A 17,322-nucleotide genomic window follows, 5' to 3' on the forward strand; every position below is an offset into this window, starting at 1 on the left:
GTTCGCGAAAAGTTTCAAATCCTTCTTCGATTGCAGTTCGAAGGTCGGAAGGGTGCGTGGTCCTCTTACAACAAGCGGTCCTTGAGAAGGCCCCATGGGAAGAAATCACAGGGCGTCAGATCACATGACCGTGCGGGCAATGAACATTAAGGTACCCTCGCACACATAACGCGTAGTGCGGCGAAGCTCCATCCTGCATGAAATGACGGATGTTCGCGAGTGTTTCCGTATTTTCGTTAGTTGTTACCGGTACCGGTCGTGCAGAACCCAGCTCGTCGGCAACAGAGCCCGTTTTGCAGAATTTATGGTACGTCTTACAGTGTTGAATAGTATTGAAAGGTAGCGGCGAGTTCGGAGTTCGACTTATGCCAATCTCTGTATATACTACAAGGTTTCAATAGACAAGATGTTTTGGATGTCCATTTTAACATGACAAGCTGTAACATCACATTGGAAATTCATTCAATATTATTTTTCAGTTATTTCAAAGTTCATAAAGATACTTATCAGTATTCATAATACAGAATGGAAACTATAAAAGATGACGGGGTGTTCTATCTTTTATTGAGTAGCAAATTAAAATGATTATACCATGGATCAAATTCAACTCTGCGAACAGCCACTGTCAAAAGTCGAAACCAAACTAAATATTTTATGTAAGTGCACGTGTTCTTTGGCGGCGCTTTTATTTTACTAGGGCTACTAACAAACATATTCAAATAATTATAATATATATTAAATACAGCACTGTTTCTTTTTTAATTTGCAAAGTAATTTTTGAAAAGCTTTAATGATCTATTCACGTCCTTGTCTATTATTGTACTTGGTTATTTTAACCATGGGATGACGCTGACCACGTCAGAATTTTTTGTTATTTTGGATATTCACGATCTTTTCGAATATTAAAATAATTAAACTTCTCAAATTATAATAAAACGTTTCAATGTACCAATCTTATATTAAGAGAAATAATTAATTGGTGTTAGTCGGTCGGGGTAAATCCAGGTTTCTGAAAATTGTAACATAGTTTTCAATAAGTGGGTTGGATCTTCAGAAATTCTTTCGTGTTATTTGATAACAATTACATATTTGTGGAGTTTTATTAAGAATTTCAATTGGAATATTCAAAACTACAAATCATTTACATTTTATGAAAAATTTATAAGGATTCAAGAAACATTCGTACCATTGGCAACATTACATTGTACTTTTGACATTAGCAATGTTAAAACAAAACATATGCTAGAAACTAAGGTTATGTATATTTGACAGAGAAAAAATCTTAAAAATTTGAATTATGTGATAAGATAATTTTATTTTGTTGATAAATATTTAATATCATGTATTTGTGAGTGTCTACAACCTATATAAGACTCATGAGTAATGTTATCAAAAAATGAGCTTTATAATTAACGCTTTTAAGAATTTTTTACATAGGATGTTCCAAATATTATCATTCGGAAAGAAGTCTATTTCAAATTCATTAAGTATATACGTTAAAATCATAGGAGGCAATACAATTACCGTGGATTTAGATCCGACGTGGGATATAAAAAATGTTAAAGAAATAGTAGCTCCTAAACTAGGTTTGGAACCAGACGAAGTGAAGATAATATTCGCTGGAAAAGAATTAGGAGATGAAATTAAAATTGAGGTAATTAATTAATTAAATCCCAACATATTTCTTATTTATATTATCATTATCAAAGGAATGTGATTTGGGACAGCAAAGTATTCTTCATGCTGTTAAAATTACAAGGAAGATAATAAAATTACCTCAAGAAAGTAGTAGCAGCCTTATTGAAGAAAATGACGATCAGAGCAGTCAACCGTTGAGTAAAACTTTGGATGATAGTATGTTCTCTTATGATGATAGTTCAGGTTCAGGTGGTAATATGGAAAGAGAAATGCTAAACTCACAAAATAGTAAGTTTTGTATAGTTTGTTGAGAATTTGTGAAGGTATTCTGTTGATTGTACACATATTTCAGTAGAAAAATTTCATTCATTTTTTTTAGCAAACTTTAATCATCATCTGTTATGAATTTTTCAGTTTTCTGTACTCTTTCTTACTTAGGATGATACATTCAGTAGATCTTCTATGGTTATAGTTTCCCAGGAGAATATTTGCCTGTTTTGTCCCAATAATTTGCTCATATCTACCTTCTTTTCCAGTGTTTTTCATTGTTCTGTAGATGATACCTCATCCGCTATTTCATTTCCTTTAATTCAGCTGTGTCCCGCAATCTATTGTAGGGTAACTTTATTTTTCTTGTCTAGCTCATTAAATTTTTCTAGACAATCCTAAAAGAGTTTGGATTTTGTGTTATTGGAGCTTGTGTTACCCAGGCTTTCAAAGTGTTTGATTCTGGGCCCGTACACTCCTATTCCAGTTCTGTTTGCTGTTTTAGATCTGTCCATATACCATTTAATGGCATTTCTGTTTATTTTTTGTATGATGTTATGATCCCACTTATTTCTACAGCTTAGTATTGAGATACATTTTTTCTGAAAGCTAAACTTTTTCAATGCAGTATCCTGAGGCATTTCCCAGGTTTCATTATTTAGGGATGGTGATCACGTGTTTGAATGCATCACTTTAATAGGAGTGCCAATGTTGTCCATACCTAGTGGTATGGACGTATGAAAAGTTTTTTAAAAAATGTCAATAAGTTTTTTTTTGTTAGGCTGTAATTTCTTTTGCAAAATATAAAAATTACAATATTAAGTAATATATGTAATAAAAAAATGTGTTTATAATGTTTCAATTTTTTTTATGTACAGTTAAATTGAAAAATTTAACGTTATCCTGTCTTACCTTACTATTTATTTATATGTATATTTGCACATTGGAAATTCTATATTGCTATTATTAATGTAATAAGAATATTGCCCAGAGTAGTTAATTGTTTTAGGTTTACATAATTCCAAAGTACATTTTTACATATTTTGTCCAACATGCAAGGCAATGAAGTCAGGTAAAATAAGAGTGAGATGTCATTTCTGTAAGAGTGGTGCTTTCACTGTACATTCTGATCCCCAAAATTGGAATGATGTTTTGAGACCAAAACAAATAACAGGAACGTGTGAAAATAGTTCAGATATTTGTGCTAATGTAAGTATAGACAAAAATAAATAGGTAGTTTCATTATTCCTTTTAGTGCCATACATATTTTATCAATACGTATATGCTAAAAATGCCAGTAATTTATATGAATAAGAAAAATATCCACCATTTCCGTTACAATACACTTATCTTCATAATTTTTCAGCATTCTCTTCAGAAGATTTTATATTGTGATAATAAAAACACAGAAATTGAATACAACATATTTATTGTCAAGAAAATTACAGAAATTATATGGATTATGTACAAGATTTATTTACAAATGTGTTTTCCTATGCAAATACCGTGCAGTCAATTTTTAGATATGGAGCAAATCAAGTTGGATCATTTCACTGCATTTCTGTTCTTACTGCTGTATACCACACATCGTCATAATATTCGTCCTGGCAATTTTTAAAAGTTTCGACGAAGGTTCATTTTTTTCATCTAGCAATTTTTTTCTAGTACTTATAACACTTGAAATAAATTCCAGCCTAGTCATTTTCTTATTGGAATTATGTCCATAAATTATATATGAATTTAGAGTCATTCATTCAAAAATATTGAATCCTAGTTTTTTTCAAAACTTCATGTCCTTTCATCTAAGAATGAGTTTAGCATTTTATCAGATTCATTCACACCACCCATGAATTGATTATAGATTTTTCCTGTTTCATAATTTCCAGGTTTCTTATTTACTGTTACATTTCCAATATTGCTATCAGTGGAAACAAGGATGATTTTTTTTTCCTTTACTATAATGTTTAGGCTCACCAACTTTCGTTATTTTTTCTTCTTTAGATATAAACTTTCTGTTGCGCCTTATAGTGCCAGTTATGCATGTCCCTTTCTCCAAAAGTGACTTGGATAACTCTATACTGGTAAAGAAATTGTCAGTGAATAGACGGTATCCTTTATTGAAATAATTTTCCAAACTTAGGAGTTTTTCCACCACAACAGAACCAAGATCTATTTTTTTATTTCATCCTTATTTTCATTAGATTGTGCCCCACGATATAAACAAAAACCTAAACAATATTTATTAGTGCAGGGGAACAGTGGAACTACCAGCTAGATCTCTAAATTTTGCCCTATTAGACTTTTTTGTTCTGCAACAAAATAAAAAAAAGCAAATTTATTATCAACACACGATTTAATGTAAATTTTTTCTAGTTTGTTTTATCAGAGTGTATAATTATTTTACTTTGGTATTTTTTTATTTAGATTTTGAACAATCGTGAGCCAACTTTTGCAGAATTTTATTTTAAATGTTCAGAACACACTTCAATGGGAGAACAAGATGAAGCAGTGCCATTAGATCTGATCAGGCCGAATTTAAGGGAGATTCCTTGTTTAGCCTGTGCAGATGTTAGGTGAGTTTACTCCTAATTATTATATATCATAAGGTCGAATTTAAATGCATTTATAAATAATTTCATCTATAAATTCCATTAAAATTTCTGTTTTCTTGGTAATATCTCACTTCATCTTTAACATCAATATTTTGTTCTTCTGTTAAGTCTATTCCTTTGTTCCTCAAGTTTAGGTGTGCCTCTTTGTTTTCTTTTGTGTTGTATTTGGGCCAATTATAACTCTCTTTAGTCTTCTTCTCATTCTTTTCTTCATTAATTACTTCTAAAAAGTGTAAGTTGCACACTCCACTAGCTAATAAGGGTTCTTAGATCATAACAGAAGCTGGAAATTTTTAACTTTCTTTGAAGACACTCATTCTGAAATACTTCTTTAGTACTTATATCAACAACCTGTTTGTATTCTTTTGCTAACTAATGTTGATTTTTCTTCTGTATTTTCGGTTATTGCTTCCCTGTGTGCCACCAATTCAAATATCTTGGGGCCTTGAAAAACGAAGGTCGAAACTCACAATTTACAAGACAATAATCCGTCCCGTAATCATATACGGATACGAGATATGCACTATGATTCCGACAAGTGAGCTGATTTTGGATAAATGGTAACGAAATATTTTTGCCCTGTTTACGAGAATGGTGCGTGGAGAATCCGGAGGAATGCTGAGCTGAGGCAGATGTATGGTGAGCCAGATTTGGTGGCATTTATCCGGGGAGCGCGGCTGAGGTGACTGGGACACGTGGAGAGGATGCCTTCTGATCGATACCTGCGAGGAGCCATGTATGAAGTTATTGGAGGAGGGTGACTGGTCAGGTCCTCCAACCAGCGCCTTCGTTGGTTGGAGGCACCAATACTCTGGATAGAAAGGATTGACAGTCGGTTGTTGAGAAGACCCTGGTTCTCAAACGACCGTAGCGCCGGTTAAAGCAGAATCTAGATGTCGAACGTCCATTTTAACACAAATTCATTTTTTTTACGTATTTTCACTTTTATACTCTCACAATTTTATATCTCTATTTAGAAAATGTTTCAATTTTTGTTTTGCTTAAATTTTTAATCAAAAATACTTTTGTTTTTTCTTTATAGAGACCCTGTACTTGTATTTCCTTGTTCGGCAGGACACGTGACGTGTTTAGATTGTTTCCGACAATATTGTATAACCAAACTAATGGAGAGACAATTCTGGCAACACCCCGAACTTGGTTATACATTAGCTTGTCCAGCTGGATGTACAGATTCGTTTATTAAAGAAATTCATCATTTTCGTTTGCTTACAGACGCTCAGGTATTTTTTTTTCAATTAAATTTCACTATATTAGAAAAAAATATTCTTAGATCTCTAATAGGTAGCTCAAACTATTCAATATTCATTCAATATTTCCGTTGTAGATTAATTAAAGGTATTTATATAGTACCTACTTTTAATTCTAGCTTCTCCGTAATATTTCATATACAATGCCATAATTCTAACAAATTTTTCCATAGAAAAAACGAAAACAGATGTAGTGAAATGAATAAGACTTCACTAGTTAGCACAAGTTATTTTAGTTGTGTGAAATTTTGCTTTTTTAGAATTGACTATCGAAAAAGGGTGAGAAAAGACAGAAATTTTTTGGAGAGTTACAGACAGAGGGATTTGTCTCACCTACTAAGGTTTTGGTCTGTCTGAAGCCATATGACTAGATCAATCCTTATGTCCAGAGATCCATAGCAGCTTTATCGCTTAAGTTAGTGCCTTCCTACCTTTTCAGGTGTAAGGCTTGTTGGGGTGTTTTTTATTTCATTTCTTCTTATCTTTATTCTTTTTTTTTCCCTGTAATCATTATTTCTTCTGTCTAACTCCTCGTTCTTTCTGTCTGGTTTTTGTAAGTTCGTGTTTCATAAATCTTTTATTGTAATCTTTTTTTCCCATTCTCATGACGTGAGCAAATCTTCTTAGTTGTCCTTCATCGATGTTGTTTTGAATAGGTTTTAAATTCAAATTTTCTCTTATAATGGAATTCTTTATTTTTCCATCTCTTGTTTTATAAATTCTGATTTTTCTTAGAAATCTTATTTACGTACTTTAAATTTTTTGTTTCTGTATAAGTGTCCATGTTTATGATCCAAATTTCAATATGGATATAACTAATTTTTTTATATTTCTCTGTTTTTATTTGTTTTGGCATTTCTTTTTTGACTAGAAACTGTGTCTTAATTGCGTTGAATAATCTTCCAGTGGCTCCGGTTCTCTGGTTTATCTCTTGTTCCAGTATTCCATCTTGTGCTTGTGCTTTATATCATTCCAGAATATCTTTGATTAGGTCGTCATGCTATACAGAGCTATCTGTGCAAAATCTGTACATTAATGTGGTTGATATTCAATTATATTTTATTTTAGTATGCTCTGTATCAGCGTTTTGGAACAGAAGAATTTGTACTAAGATCCGGTGGTGTTTTGTGTCCTCAACCTGGTTGTGGAATGGGAATTTTAATCGATCCCGGATGTAATAAAATTGCATGCGTCAACGGATGTGGGGTAAGATTATCTTCTAAAATAGTAATTTTTTCTTATTATTTCATCAATCCCAATTAAAAAAAATATTAAGTGAAACATATTATAGACGATTCAATTAAACATTATGATTTAAATAAATTATATACGGTATATAACCAGATACCTAATTGTTTCTTATTCAAGGAATTATCAGATTTTGTTTCAGAACTATTTATTCCAAACGAATAGTTGATTATAGAAATTATCTAAAAACATATTGGACTCACCTCGTATATCGATAACATATGTCCCAGGCGATGAATTTATAATTATTCGAAAGCTGGGAATATATTAGAGTTAGTACACTTTTGTGTTTAATTTTGCCACATTTCCACTACGAAAAACGGTCATAATCTAGTTGGCTAGAACTTCGTTCCAATTCATGTATAAGTACGTTAAGACCGATATTATACTAGTAACACTTTTGGAATATTTGTGTTATCACAAATCAATAATCTGTTGTGTTTCATATTGTTCTAAAGTCACACTTATAAGCGCAGATTTTGTTCTCGATGTCTTCCTTCATTCTGCTATTGATCATGAGAGTTAACATTTTGTGATATGTGTCTAGGAGTGCCTCGATAGTTTTGGTAGTTAGATTTGTTCTCTTCTTTTAAATTGGGCATATCATAATCACGTTCCAACTTTCAGGAATGTCTTATTTATTTCATTTATGATGTCACGCAACTGTCCCCACATTATTTATGAACTCCTCTACAATCTCATCCTCTCCGAGTGCTCTATTTTCATCCTCTTGATAGCTTCTCCCTTTGCCTCTTTGTGTGATAGAGCATCGGGTATATTTACTACTAAATAATATTTGCCCGATAATATATTTCCGTTTTCTACTTTCTTCTTTCTTTAGCTCAAATTGTCCCATTATTGTTTCCTTTCACATTTAGTTGGACATCTTCCTTAATTCTCTTTATGGTCGCATAGAACTTTCTGTTTTCTCGTTCTCTACTAAATCCTCTATTTTTTTGAATCCTTGACAGACTATTTTCTTCTTCCTTATTTTGGATTCCTTTCTTAGTTCTTCATATATTTCACTAAAAATACATTAACTGAATCTCTGAATATTATTCAAATGAAACAAAAATACTAAAATTTTCATTTATTTTATTCCATAATAAAATTCAATGTTATCTGTAACCAACTAACCTTACCTAACCTTTAAAATTCAACTTCATTCATAACGACCTAACTTAATTTGACCTATTGAAATTTAATGTCATTCATAATCTAACCAATAAATATTCAACTTCATTCATAACTACCTAACCTATTCTAACCTATAAAAATTCAAATCCATTTGAATAGCAACAGAATTAATAAACTTAATAATTATGTCAAGCTTCAATTTGATTATTGATTTTTGATTCCAATGAATTTAATAATTTTTTTGACAAGAAAAATCAGCATTCGAGATACAATTTTCAATTAATTAATGTAATTTTTAATATTGTTATGTTTTAATACATATTTTTACATTGTAATGTGGAAAGCTCGGAATACATATTAAAAAGACTACACTTCGGTGTTTTAGTTGTCGTATTCCCAAAACCAAAACTCTCTCATATATACACTCATAAGCAAAAAAATCAACTCAGGTGATACCCCTGCAATCGCAAGTCATTGGCAAAAACAAACTGAACACGAAAATGTATTTTTCTTAGTAAAAAAGCTTTATTATATTTGTGTTTATTTAATCTGTTTCTGAAATATTCATTTGTCAGTCGTTTATATTTATTTAGAAAATTCAAATATTATATTGTAATATGCCAAACTGCCTATCTCTAATCAAATATTTTTCCTATTCCGTCAATTATTATGGCGGTCCCATTTTAAGTTTTAAATTATTTTGTAATTGACCTCAACTCAACCCAAAGTTTAATAAAATATCAGTTTCGATTACTAGATTATTTAAATATTATTTATGGTATTAATATTGTTCCAGTATGTGTTCTGTCGACTTTGTCTTCAAGGTTACCATATAGGTGAATGTCAGTCAAACGAAAATGAGAACAACACAAACGAAGAGGGTTGTATTTACAATGTAGATCCTAATAGGGCATTGGTAGCGAGATGGGATGAAGCTTCCAGGGTAACAATTAAAGTTTCCACAAAACCTTGTCCTAAATGTAGAACTCCAACCGAAAGAGACGGTGAGTTGTGTATTGAGAAAATATAAAAGGTGTTCATATTATTAATCGTTTTCTATTTTTAGGAGGCTGTATGCATATGATATGTACTAGAGCTGGTTGCGCATTTCATTGGTGTTGGGTTTGTCAATCTGCTTGGACAAGAGATTGTATGGGCAATCACTGGTTTGGTTGAATTGTAGATTTTTGTTAAAAATATTACTGTACATATGGGTTTGTTGTTAATATATACATTGTTGATACTACAAAATGATTGATTCCGTTTTTTAGACAAAAAATCGCATAAAGTTGAAAATTGGTAGAGACGTTAAATACACCATTATAAACGCAATGTCGAAAATCCTCGTTGATCCTATTTCTGCAAAAAATGTTATTTAGGATCAAACGTACTAACTGTTTTTCTATTTTTTTTTTTGAAAATTTTCTTTCATTTTGTTTTGACTGCACGGTATTCATGCCTAGATTTGTCATCAAGCATTCAAGTCACTCAACTTATGTCCTGACTTTTTTATATATTTTGTTCTTTCGTATCTCGAGTTCTAATTGAGGTAAATTGTTCGTTTTGGTCTAACAACACTCAGTAAATCAAGCCCTTTCGTTTGAGATAAAATATGAGTGAAGTGGATGAGTCTGAGGAGAGTTAAGCGCGGACATTCACTTTTACTTTTAAATTTTTCTGTGCTAACATCTAACAACGGTTTGTCCGGCCGTACTATCTGACCGATTTCCTTCTTTTTTGTTGACTGCACGGTATTTATGTCTAGATTTGTCATCAAGCATTCAAAGTCGCGCAACTTACGCCCTTCTTAAGCTATACTCAAACATGACTCTTTTTTCGTTTCTTCTTTCATATCTGGAGTTCTAATTGAGGTAAGTTGTTTGTTTTGGTCTAGGAACACTCAGCAAATCACGTCCTTTCATTTGAGATATTATGTGAGTGAATTGATTGAGCCCGACGAGAGCTAAGGGCGGATATTCAACTTCAGGTGGCTCGCGATCAACTGTTTGGCGACCACTGTTTTAAAGAATCCGCTTTCTATTGTACCTAAATGTTTTCAATCGAAAATAAAAATAAAACAAAACTCCTCAATTCAGGTATAAATCATCAAATTCGTCTGTAGACCCCAAAAAAATTACATGGCCTTAATCGGGCGGCATCGGGCTTTTACTATTTAGAGACGTCACTCTCAATTGATCATGTAATAAAATGTTTGAATTTAATAAATTTTTTGTTTTAACACTTGATAAAAAAAATTGTTTTAGTACTTTTTGAAACTACAGTGGTTTCTCATAAGTGATATCGGTTATCATGTGTGGAAATTCCTACGTGTCAATATAAACTTGTCATAACTTGTTAAGACTGCCTCTAATTGCTTTTAATTATTCTTTTTTTGTTTATTAACAACGCAGTACGTTTTTATAATAGGAATCGAGTTCTATTTATTTATATGTGAGTTTTAGTCGTCTAGAGCAGTTTCTTGCATGGCAAATATTTTCTTCCAAGGGTTAAAATCAAATCTCCAATCAAAGATTTTGGATATTTTTTCCAAACTATAGGAGTTTCATTATATAAAAAAACAATAGCAATTTATTATGAATTTTTAATAAAAACAGATACCAAAAGATAGCTTCAGTAAAGACACAGGTTATATTTTTCTTGAGTTTTCAATAAGTGCCCATGCCTCATTTCTTTATTTCTTTCTTGTTGATCAATGTCTTTTTTTAAAGGTTCCTTAGCCTCGGAGACTACATCTTGTTCATTAAAATACACCACAAACACTTCATTTGTAAACACAACAGATTTACTATTTTTTGGAAAATATTTATATTTATAAGTATACTCTTCTTCGACAGTTTCTGTTTCGTGTTCTTTCTCTTTTTCTAAAGGCTTTGATAGACACGATTTACCTTCCATCGGTATAGAGGAGCACTCCTGTTTCGGCACTTCCACCTTATTCTTATTCTTTTTCTTTTTTCTTCCCAATTCTTTTCTGTTCTTTCTTCCTTTCTTATCGAACGGGTCCCATAAAAGATGTTTGGCATTTCTGGAAGTGTCTGGGGTAGATTTAGGAGAGTCAGGCGAGTTTTTTGGACTCGAACCAGACGCCACGGATAAAGACCGACATCTCCATTCGTCACTAACAGGTTCAGACTCATCTTTCAAAAGGTTCTCTAAGCTACCCCTAGCTCTGGTTAGATTGGAATCCGCGATGTTTTCCATTGATTCAAGATCTTCCTCACTTATTTGATTTTTACCTAACAACGTTTCAACTTTCATGTTATTGTCCACCGAATATTTATCTCTACTACTCCAAGATCGTACTTTATTCACGATTTTTTGTTTGATACCTTTGCTGCTAATTTTTAACCCATTCTCCGAATGACTGCATTTGAACCTTGGCGACTGTTTTTCCTCTACCTTCAAAGATTTCACTACAAGACTATGCGACCCTATATTAGATGAAGTGTTAGACATTTCTGAATAATTTTGAAAGTGTCACGGAAAAAAGAAAACGTCATTAAAGTCGAATTTTTAAGGTGGATTCGTACAACTTATACATAGTGAACTAATAGAAAGAATTCTAATTTTTTATACCTCGGCCGAAAGTACGTATCTTTTGCACCTACTTAGAGGTAGAAAGTTTGAGATTCATTGCATTGGTCAAGTTGCACATGAGATCTTTGAGACGTAGTGTCGCGCTCCATTTTCGACCGGCTATAAAGAAAAATAAATAAAGTTTGAGGAAAATAAAAAACTCTTTTAAAGCACATCGAACTAAAAAGTTTTTTAAAATACCTAAAAAATTACTTTTTTATGCTTATTTTAGAAATTATTTTCCACTTTTTAGTACGATTTATTGTCAAAAATAACATTTGCTTCAACAGAGGATGCACGGATGTAAAATCTTCTGAAACAACATAATAAAATTAATATTCTAAAGTAATACTGATTCAGGGAGTATAATGAATTCCCAAATTCGCTTGTTGGGTGTTGAGGTTGGAAGCAATATGTCCTGGCATAGTCACGTGGGCGATTTAGTTAAGGCAGCTTCACAAAAACTTAAAGCACTCTTCAAGACTAAAAATCTATATACCCCGCAACAGCTTCTAATCCTCTACAAGATCCAGATTCGTCCATCTTTGGAATATTGCTCGCACATTTGGAGCGAGAGAACTTATAGTCGATCCGGAGTTGATCAGAAACTTGGACACCTCTTAGAACATAGAAGTAAGGTCGCCAAACTGACTCAGTTTACCGATACCATCACGGCAACGGCTCTTCCGAGCTGTCTAGCATAATCCTGCCTAGAGCAGTTTTTTCAAAACCTACTCGACACGCACACGCGGTACATGAACACCGAGTTTGCTCTAGAAGTTCAATGTATGATGACTCATTGGAATCAGGTACCAAGGCACGTCTTTCCCGAGCACTACAACCTACAAAAGTTCAAGGTCAATATCCACATTCGATGTTTTCATTGGTAAACAGGGGATATGATGAGTCCACGTAGACTGACGGTTTGTTAGAGGTTTACCGAATTTTATGCGGGTAATAAACATTATTTTTCATTTCTTAAGAAGAGAGTAGACAGTTGTAAAATTTGTTTCGATTCAAAGTGAAAATTCTTTTTACATTCAAGACAACGACATACGAATTCGGAGGTTGACGCTTTAGCCCTGTTGGCTATCGAACGTATAGTTCTTCCAATATCAATTGCAGATTATAAAAACCCTTGCCGACAATTTTGTTTGATCTACCTTAGGCGTAGATACCTCATTAAATAAATTAATTATTTTTATTAATATTTTGTCCTGTCGGATATAGTATTCGTTAAAGGGCAATCGAATCATTATAAATTGGTTGGCATTATACGCCGTTATTAAAACAGATGCACTTAATTGTAGTCCTACTTGGAACTTGGAAAAAATCATTATTATATCTCGTTAACTTGCTAAAACTGAATATTAAATTATAAAACTTAAATAGACGAGTAAAATGTACCTGCCTGTAAAGACGTTTGGTTTAAATAGGGTGCCAGACCTGAACTGAACCCATTTTGTACCCCATTAGTCTATTAGAACTTCGGTAGTCTTTCAACTGACATAAATAATCTTGCCGCCGTCGAACTATCCTTGACTATTCGGTTATTGCTATCCGTTTATTCAGGTTTTTCTGCTTAAAACCACATGCTGAAAAAACTTGACGCAATGTTTCTAAACTGGTATTCTGGATAATCTGCTACCTTTTGCTGTATTACTTTTAATTCTTCTTATATAAAATAACAATTGTCCTACGTATAAAATCTTGAGTAACTTTGTCAACTGATTTCAGAGCAATTCCTTTTGTAACTACTCGATAACTGGAAAATTTATTTACTCTGGTTAATTCAGAAATTCTTATTATGATTGCGTTATCAGATTGCTGAGTATTTTCCTTTATTAAACATTCGAATATATTTAAAATAACTTGCTGTGTTTGTATATCTAAATCTTCATTATTAAATTCATACCTGTCTCCATTCTCACTACACTGTGCAATTGTCTTCATTCGCCCATGGTCTAAAAAACGCCATATTTCTATTTATTTAAAGAAATTTATGAATTAAATAAATCTCACCTAGCCTCGTCACTGCTTATCGCACATTGTCTGGCAGGAATATATCGAAGAATATATCGAAGAAATTGTGTACATACGGCTTCGGCCAATAGAAATGCATTTATGTTTACGATTCGATGTTTCCATTAGTTAACAGTGGAGATGATGAGTTCACGTGGACTTACGGTTTGTTAGATGTTTACCGAATTTTATAAGGGGAATAATCATTATTTTTCATTTCTTAATTTGGTATGAGTGTCGAGCGAATTTATGAAATATTGATTGTTCCTCGCATAACTGTCTTCTGCAATTGGTATTGGAAGAACTATAATTAAAGTGGTGCGATGTACTAACAGTAATAAGCCACTCGCTCATTGTGCAAAGCAGAAATACAAACCAACTCACAATCTCACAAACCCACAAATCTAAGCTAATAAAAGCGTGTTAAAAATAGTAAACACCACATGGGCAGAGGTTTGAGAGCTCTGCGCTGCATGCCGTGGTGTCCTCGGCCACATCGGGCATCATGGCATCTCAAAATTTCTGACAACATATTTTCGCTTACTTCTATAGAACCCCATTTACTATAGATGGGGAGCTGTCTACAAAAAACAGGGTCGATAAGGTGCGCGCCATTTCATCTTGTAAACTGGCGGCCTCAACTTAGTACATCACCAAACGCCACTTCTTAAGGTCAGCACAGGTCGGATATGAAAATGCCAGCCGGTTTTCATGAACGAAAAAATTAATATTTTTTGATTTGTGGTCATTGAAAATCAAATTAGCGCGTTAGATAAGTAAATACTTTAACGCATTTTTGCAATGATAGAGGCGAGCGCCGAGGTTATCATCTTGCCTCGACATTCCTCAAAGTTTCTTGGGGCACCACGAGCCGTTACTTAATACTGAGCAACTTTATCAAAAAGTATAACTATTCCCAGAAGTTTTGAGAAAAAATTGATCAAAATCAATTGATAATTGGCGTAGTAAATAAATTAAAAAAAAAATTAGAAGCACGTGCGATAAAAAATGATTATATTTAGTTTTCATCGTATCCTGATGATTTTTTTTAATTTCGGGTAGATCAGTCAGATATTTTGAATGGAGACATCAAAAATAACTTTGCATTGAGTCGAATACGAAAAATTTTTATTTCAAATATACGTCGATTTTCTTCAATTTTTTTCGTAGGTTTTCCGGCCAGCAAAACTTCTTGCGCTATCGCACTGCTCTTAGCTGGGATCCAAAAAAAATTTTTTCGCGCGTGCACGTTATGAGGTTTTTCAGACGAGTTTTCCGGCAATTTCGATCACTTCTTACGAGGGTTTTCCGGCCTGCAAAACTTCTTGCACTATTACACCGCTCTTATTTGAGGCTGAAACCGCACGCTACAAAAGGTTTCACGCGCGAGCGTTATGAGGTTTTTTAGCAAATTTTTCCGTTCGGGAAAACCGGCTGGCATTTTCATATCCGACCTGTACTGACCTTAAGAATTGGCGTTTGGTGATGTACTAAGTTGGGACCACCATTTCACAAACCGAAATGGAGCGCATCTTATCGACTTTGTTTTTTGTAGGCAGCTCTGGGACTACTAGAGGAATACATTTTGGTTATGAGAGCATTGTTCAAAATAATTTTATTATGTGGTTATTATGAGAAAATGTCGTTTTTGCAAGATCTACTCGACAAGCAGACGCGGTACATGAACACCAAATTTGCTCTAATCGCCTAGAAGTTCAATGTATTGGGACTCATTGGAATCAGCTAACAAGGCACGTCATTCCTGAGCACTACAACCTATAAAAGTTCAAAGTTTGATAGGAATATTTCGAAGAAATTGTGTACATACAGCTTCGGCCAATAAAAATGCATTTATGTTTATGATTCGATGTTTCCATTAGTTAACAGTGGAGATGATGAGCCCACGTGGACTGACGGTTTGTTAGATGTTTACCGAATTTTATACGGGGAGTAACCATTATTTTTCATTTCTTAATTTGGTCGAAGATTATTAGAGACACAATTAAAATAAAAAAAAAACAAGAATAGAGAAAATACATAACAGCTTCGCCCAAATCTCCAAAATTGGAGAATCCTCAGAGCGTCTCAAATTATCAAATGAATCAGTTTGTTTATACTAATATAATAGAACCTTTATAACTCGAATTCTTAGGGAGAGACAAAAAAATTCGAGTTACGGAAGTTTAGAGGGTATAGAGGATTTCGAGTTAGGGATCTGGCGAGCAGAAAGGAAAAAATCATACATATACCAATTCATACTACATAGATAATGAACATATTTATTCCAAACATTTTTTGAAAAAAGTCGAAAATTTTTTTGCGTTAAAGTGTTCTTTATCTAAAGCATTGTTTAGAGTACAAAGAGCTGCAAATTCTTTCTCTTCTGAAATATTTGTTTGTTCTTTGAGATTATGTAACGTATTTAGTGATATTTTCGAGTCTCTAAAAGAAACAAATCGGGTGCTTGTTAGACTATTTAGATCTTCAGTGTCATCATCATTTATTTCATTGTTCTGAGATACTGAATTCAGAATCTCTTCGTTCGATAATATTACATTCATAATCATATATAATAAAGTCCTCGAAACATACCCCAAGCGCTATTATATACCATGCTTTAGGTGGTTATCTTCAGCTTCTTCTTCACTTAATGACGAAGGAAAACTACAGCCAGCAAAACAGTTTTTCATAGTAGTAGCAGCCACGTTTCACAAAGCTTTATCAGTCATTCTCATTGCTTGGAATACATCTATTCTTTTATTTCATATTTTCCAATATATTCCTAACAACTTCTTTACTGTATAATGACTTATAATTTTTACAATTCCCTGATCCATCGATTACAATTTTGACCAACTTTTGTTGATTTCATATGTTCTAGGAATAGGGAGATGTCGTTGGTCCTATTTTTTTTGGGTAGTCGCTTGCTTTTGAAACTGGTGAATCCTCTGGGCTTCACCCAAGATTGTGTTAATAAGAACTTGACAGTTGTGAAGGAGTTTCCATTCCACAGAATCAGTTTGATGTTTGAATTAAATCTAAATAGATATGTATATCAATTCACTACTCATAAATATCCGATATTCGTCAAATATAGATTTGAACGTCACCCAAGTAAAACTCTGCTTCTTTTTTTTTCAGTTGAACAATACAGGGCGACATAGTATTCTTAATTTATTTAAACACACTGTACCCTAGGCTTAATTTGCATAATATATGTCGATAATAAGATGGCTATATGTGTCATTTTCGGAAATATTGTAGATGACAGATACAATAAACGGGACCGTGGTAGTGTATTGCGAAAAACATTTTTTTTGTGTTCGTTTATTGTGTGGTTTTGTGAAAAACAACAAATGGATCTCAATTTGTTAAACTATTGCGTTAAAAAAGGCGAGTTAGTTTGATAGTGTTTTTTATAGACCTATTTGACAACTACAATACGAAACTACAGTCATATTGAATGCTCAATTCCAAATTTCTTAATATTTAGCCCGAATCCAGAGTTTTTAATTCAATATGATTGGATATTG

General features: G+C 33.0%; 3 protein-coding genes across 6 annotated transcripts in view; 2 read left to right on the forward strand and 1 right to left on the reverse strand.

The window, feature by feature from the left end:
• The first annotated feature begins 1,201 nt into the window (after positions 1–1,201).
• On the forward strand, positions 1,202–9,421 carry LOC130900721 (E3 ubiquitin-protein ligase parkin). Of its 2 annotated transcripts, XM_057811530.1 has the most exons (9): positions 1,252–1,380; positions 1,438–1,654; positions 1,710–1,926; positions 2,915–3,114; positions 4,330–4,478; positions 5,560–5,758; positions 6,854–6,991; positions 8,967–9,174; positions 9,237–9,421. In XM_057811530.1, exons 2-9 carry the CDS (start codon positions 1,439–1,441, stop codon positions 9,344–9,346), a joined length of 1,437 nt encoding a protein of 478 aa, XP_057667513.1. In that variant the 5' UTR covers positions 1,252–1,380; position 1,438; the 3' UTR covers positions 9,347–9,421. The 2 variants fall into 2 exon arrangements, with proteins under 2 accessions (XP_057667512.1, XP_057667513.1); XM_057811529.1 differs by having other exon boundaries at positions 1,202–1,654.
• A 1,337-nt stretch (positions 9,422–10,758) lies between these two features.
• Positions 10,759–11,664, reverse strand: LOC130901126 (uncharacterized). Its single transcript, XM_057812231.1, has one exon. The coding sequence runs from the start codon at positions 11,645–11,647 to the stop codon at positions 10,802–10,804; it is 846 nt and encodes a 281-aa protein (XP_057668214.1). The 5' UTR covers positions 11,648–11,664; the 3' UTR covers positions 10,759–10,801.
• A 5,372-nt stretch (positions 11,665–17,036) lies between these two features.
• Positions 17,037–17,322, forward strand: part of LOC130900762 (transcription factor Sox-18-like) — a 133,229-nt gene continuing 132,943 nt past the window's right edge. For all 3 annotated transcript variants that reach the window (XM_057811623.1, XM_057811627.1, XM_057811625.1), the window contains exon 1: positions 17,037–17,182. In XM_057811623.1, the coding sequence (XP_057667606.1) occupies positions 17,146–17,182 (37 nt within the window). In that variant the 5' untranslated portion in view covers positions 17,037–17,145. The remainder of the gene's footprint in view (positions 17,183–17,322) is intronic.

Source organism: Diorhabda carinulata, chromosome X, assembly GCF_026250575.1.
Source record: "Diorhabda carinulata isolate Delta chromosome X, icDioCari1.1, whole genome shotgun sequence".
Classification (NCBI taxonomy): domain Eukaryota; kingdom Metazoa; phylum Arthropoda; class Insecta; order Coleoptera; family Chrysomelidae; genus Diorhabda; species Diorhabda carinulata.

Excerpts from the sequence above, each read along its gene's own strand:
- LOC130900721 (XM_057811529.1), top strand. The coding sequence starts at position 1,397 with ATGAGCTTTATAATTAACGCTTTTAAGAATTTTTTACATAGGATGTTC. Across the intron at positions 3,115-4,329 it reads GTTCAGATATTTGTGCTAAT|ATTTTGAACAATCGTGAGCC; the intron begins GTAAGTATAGAC and ends TTTTTTATTTAG. Across the intron at positions 4,479-5,559 it reads TTAGCCTGTGCAGATGTTAG|AGACCCTGTACTTGTATTTC; the intron begins GTGAGTTTACTC and ends TTTTCTTTATAG.
- LOC130901126 (XM_057812231.1), bottom strand. The coding sequence starts at position 11,647 with ATGTCTAACACTTCATCTAATATAGGGTCGCATAGTCTTGTAGTGAAA.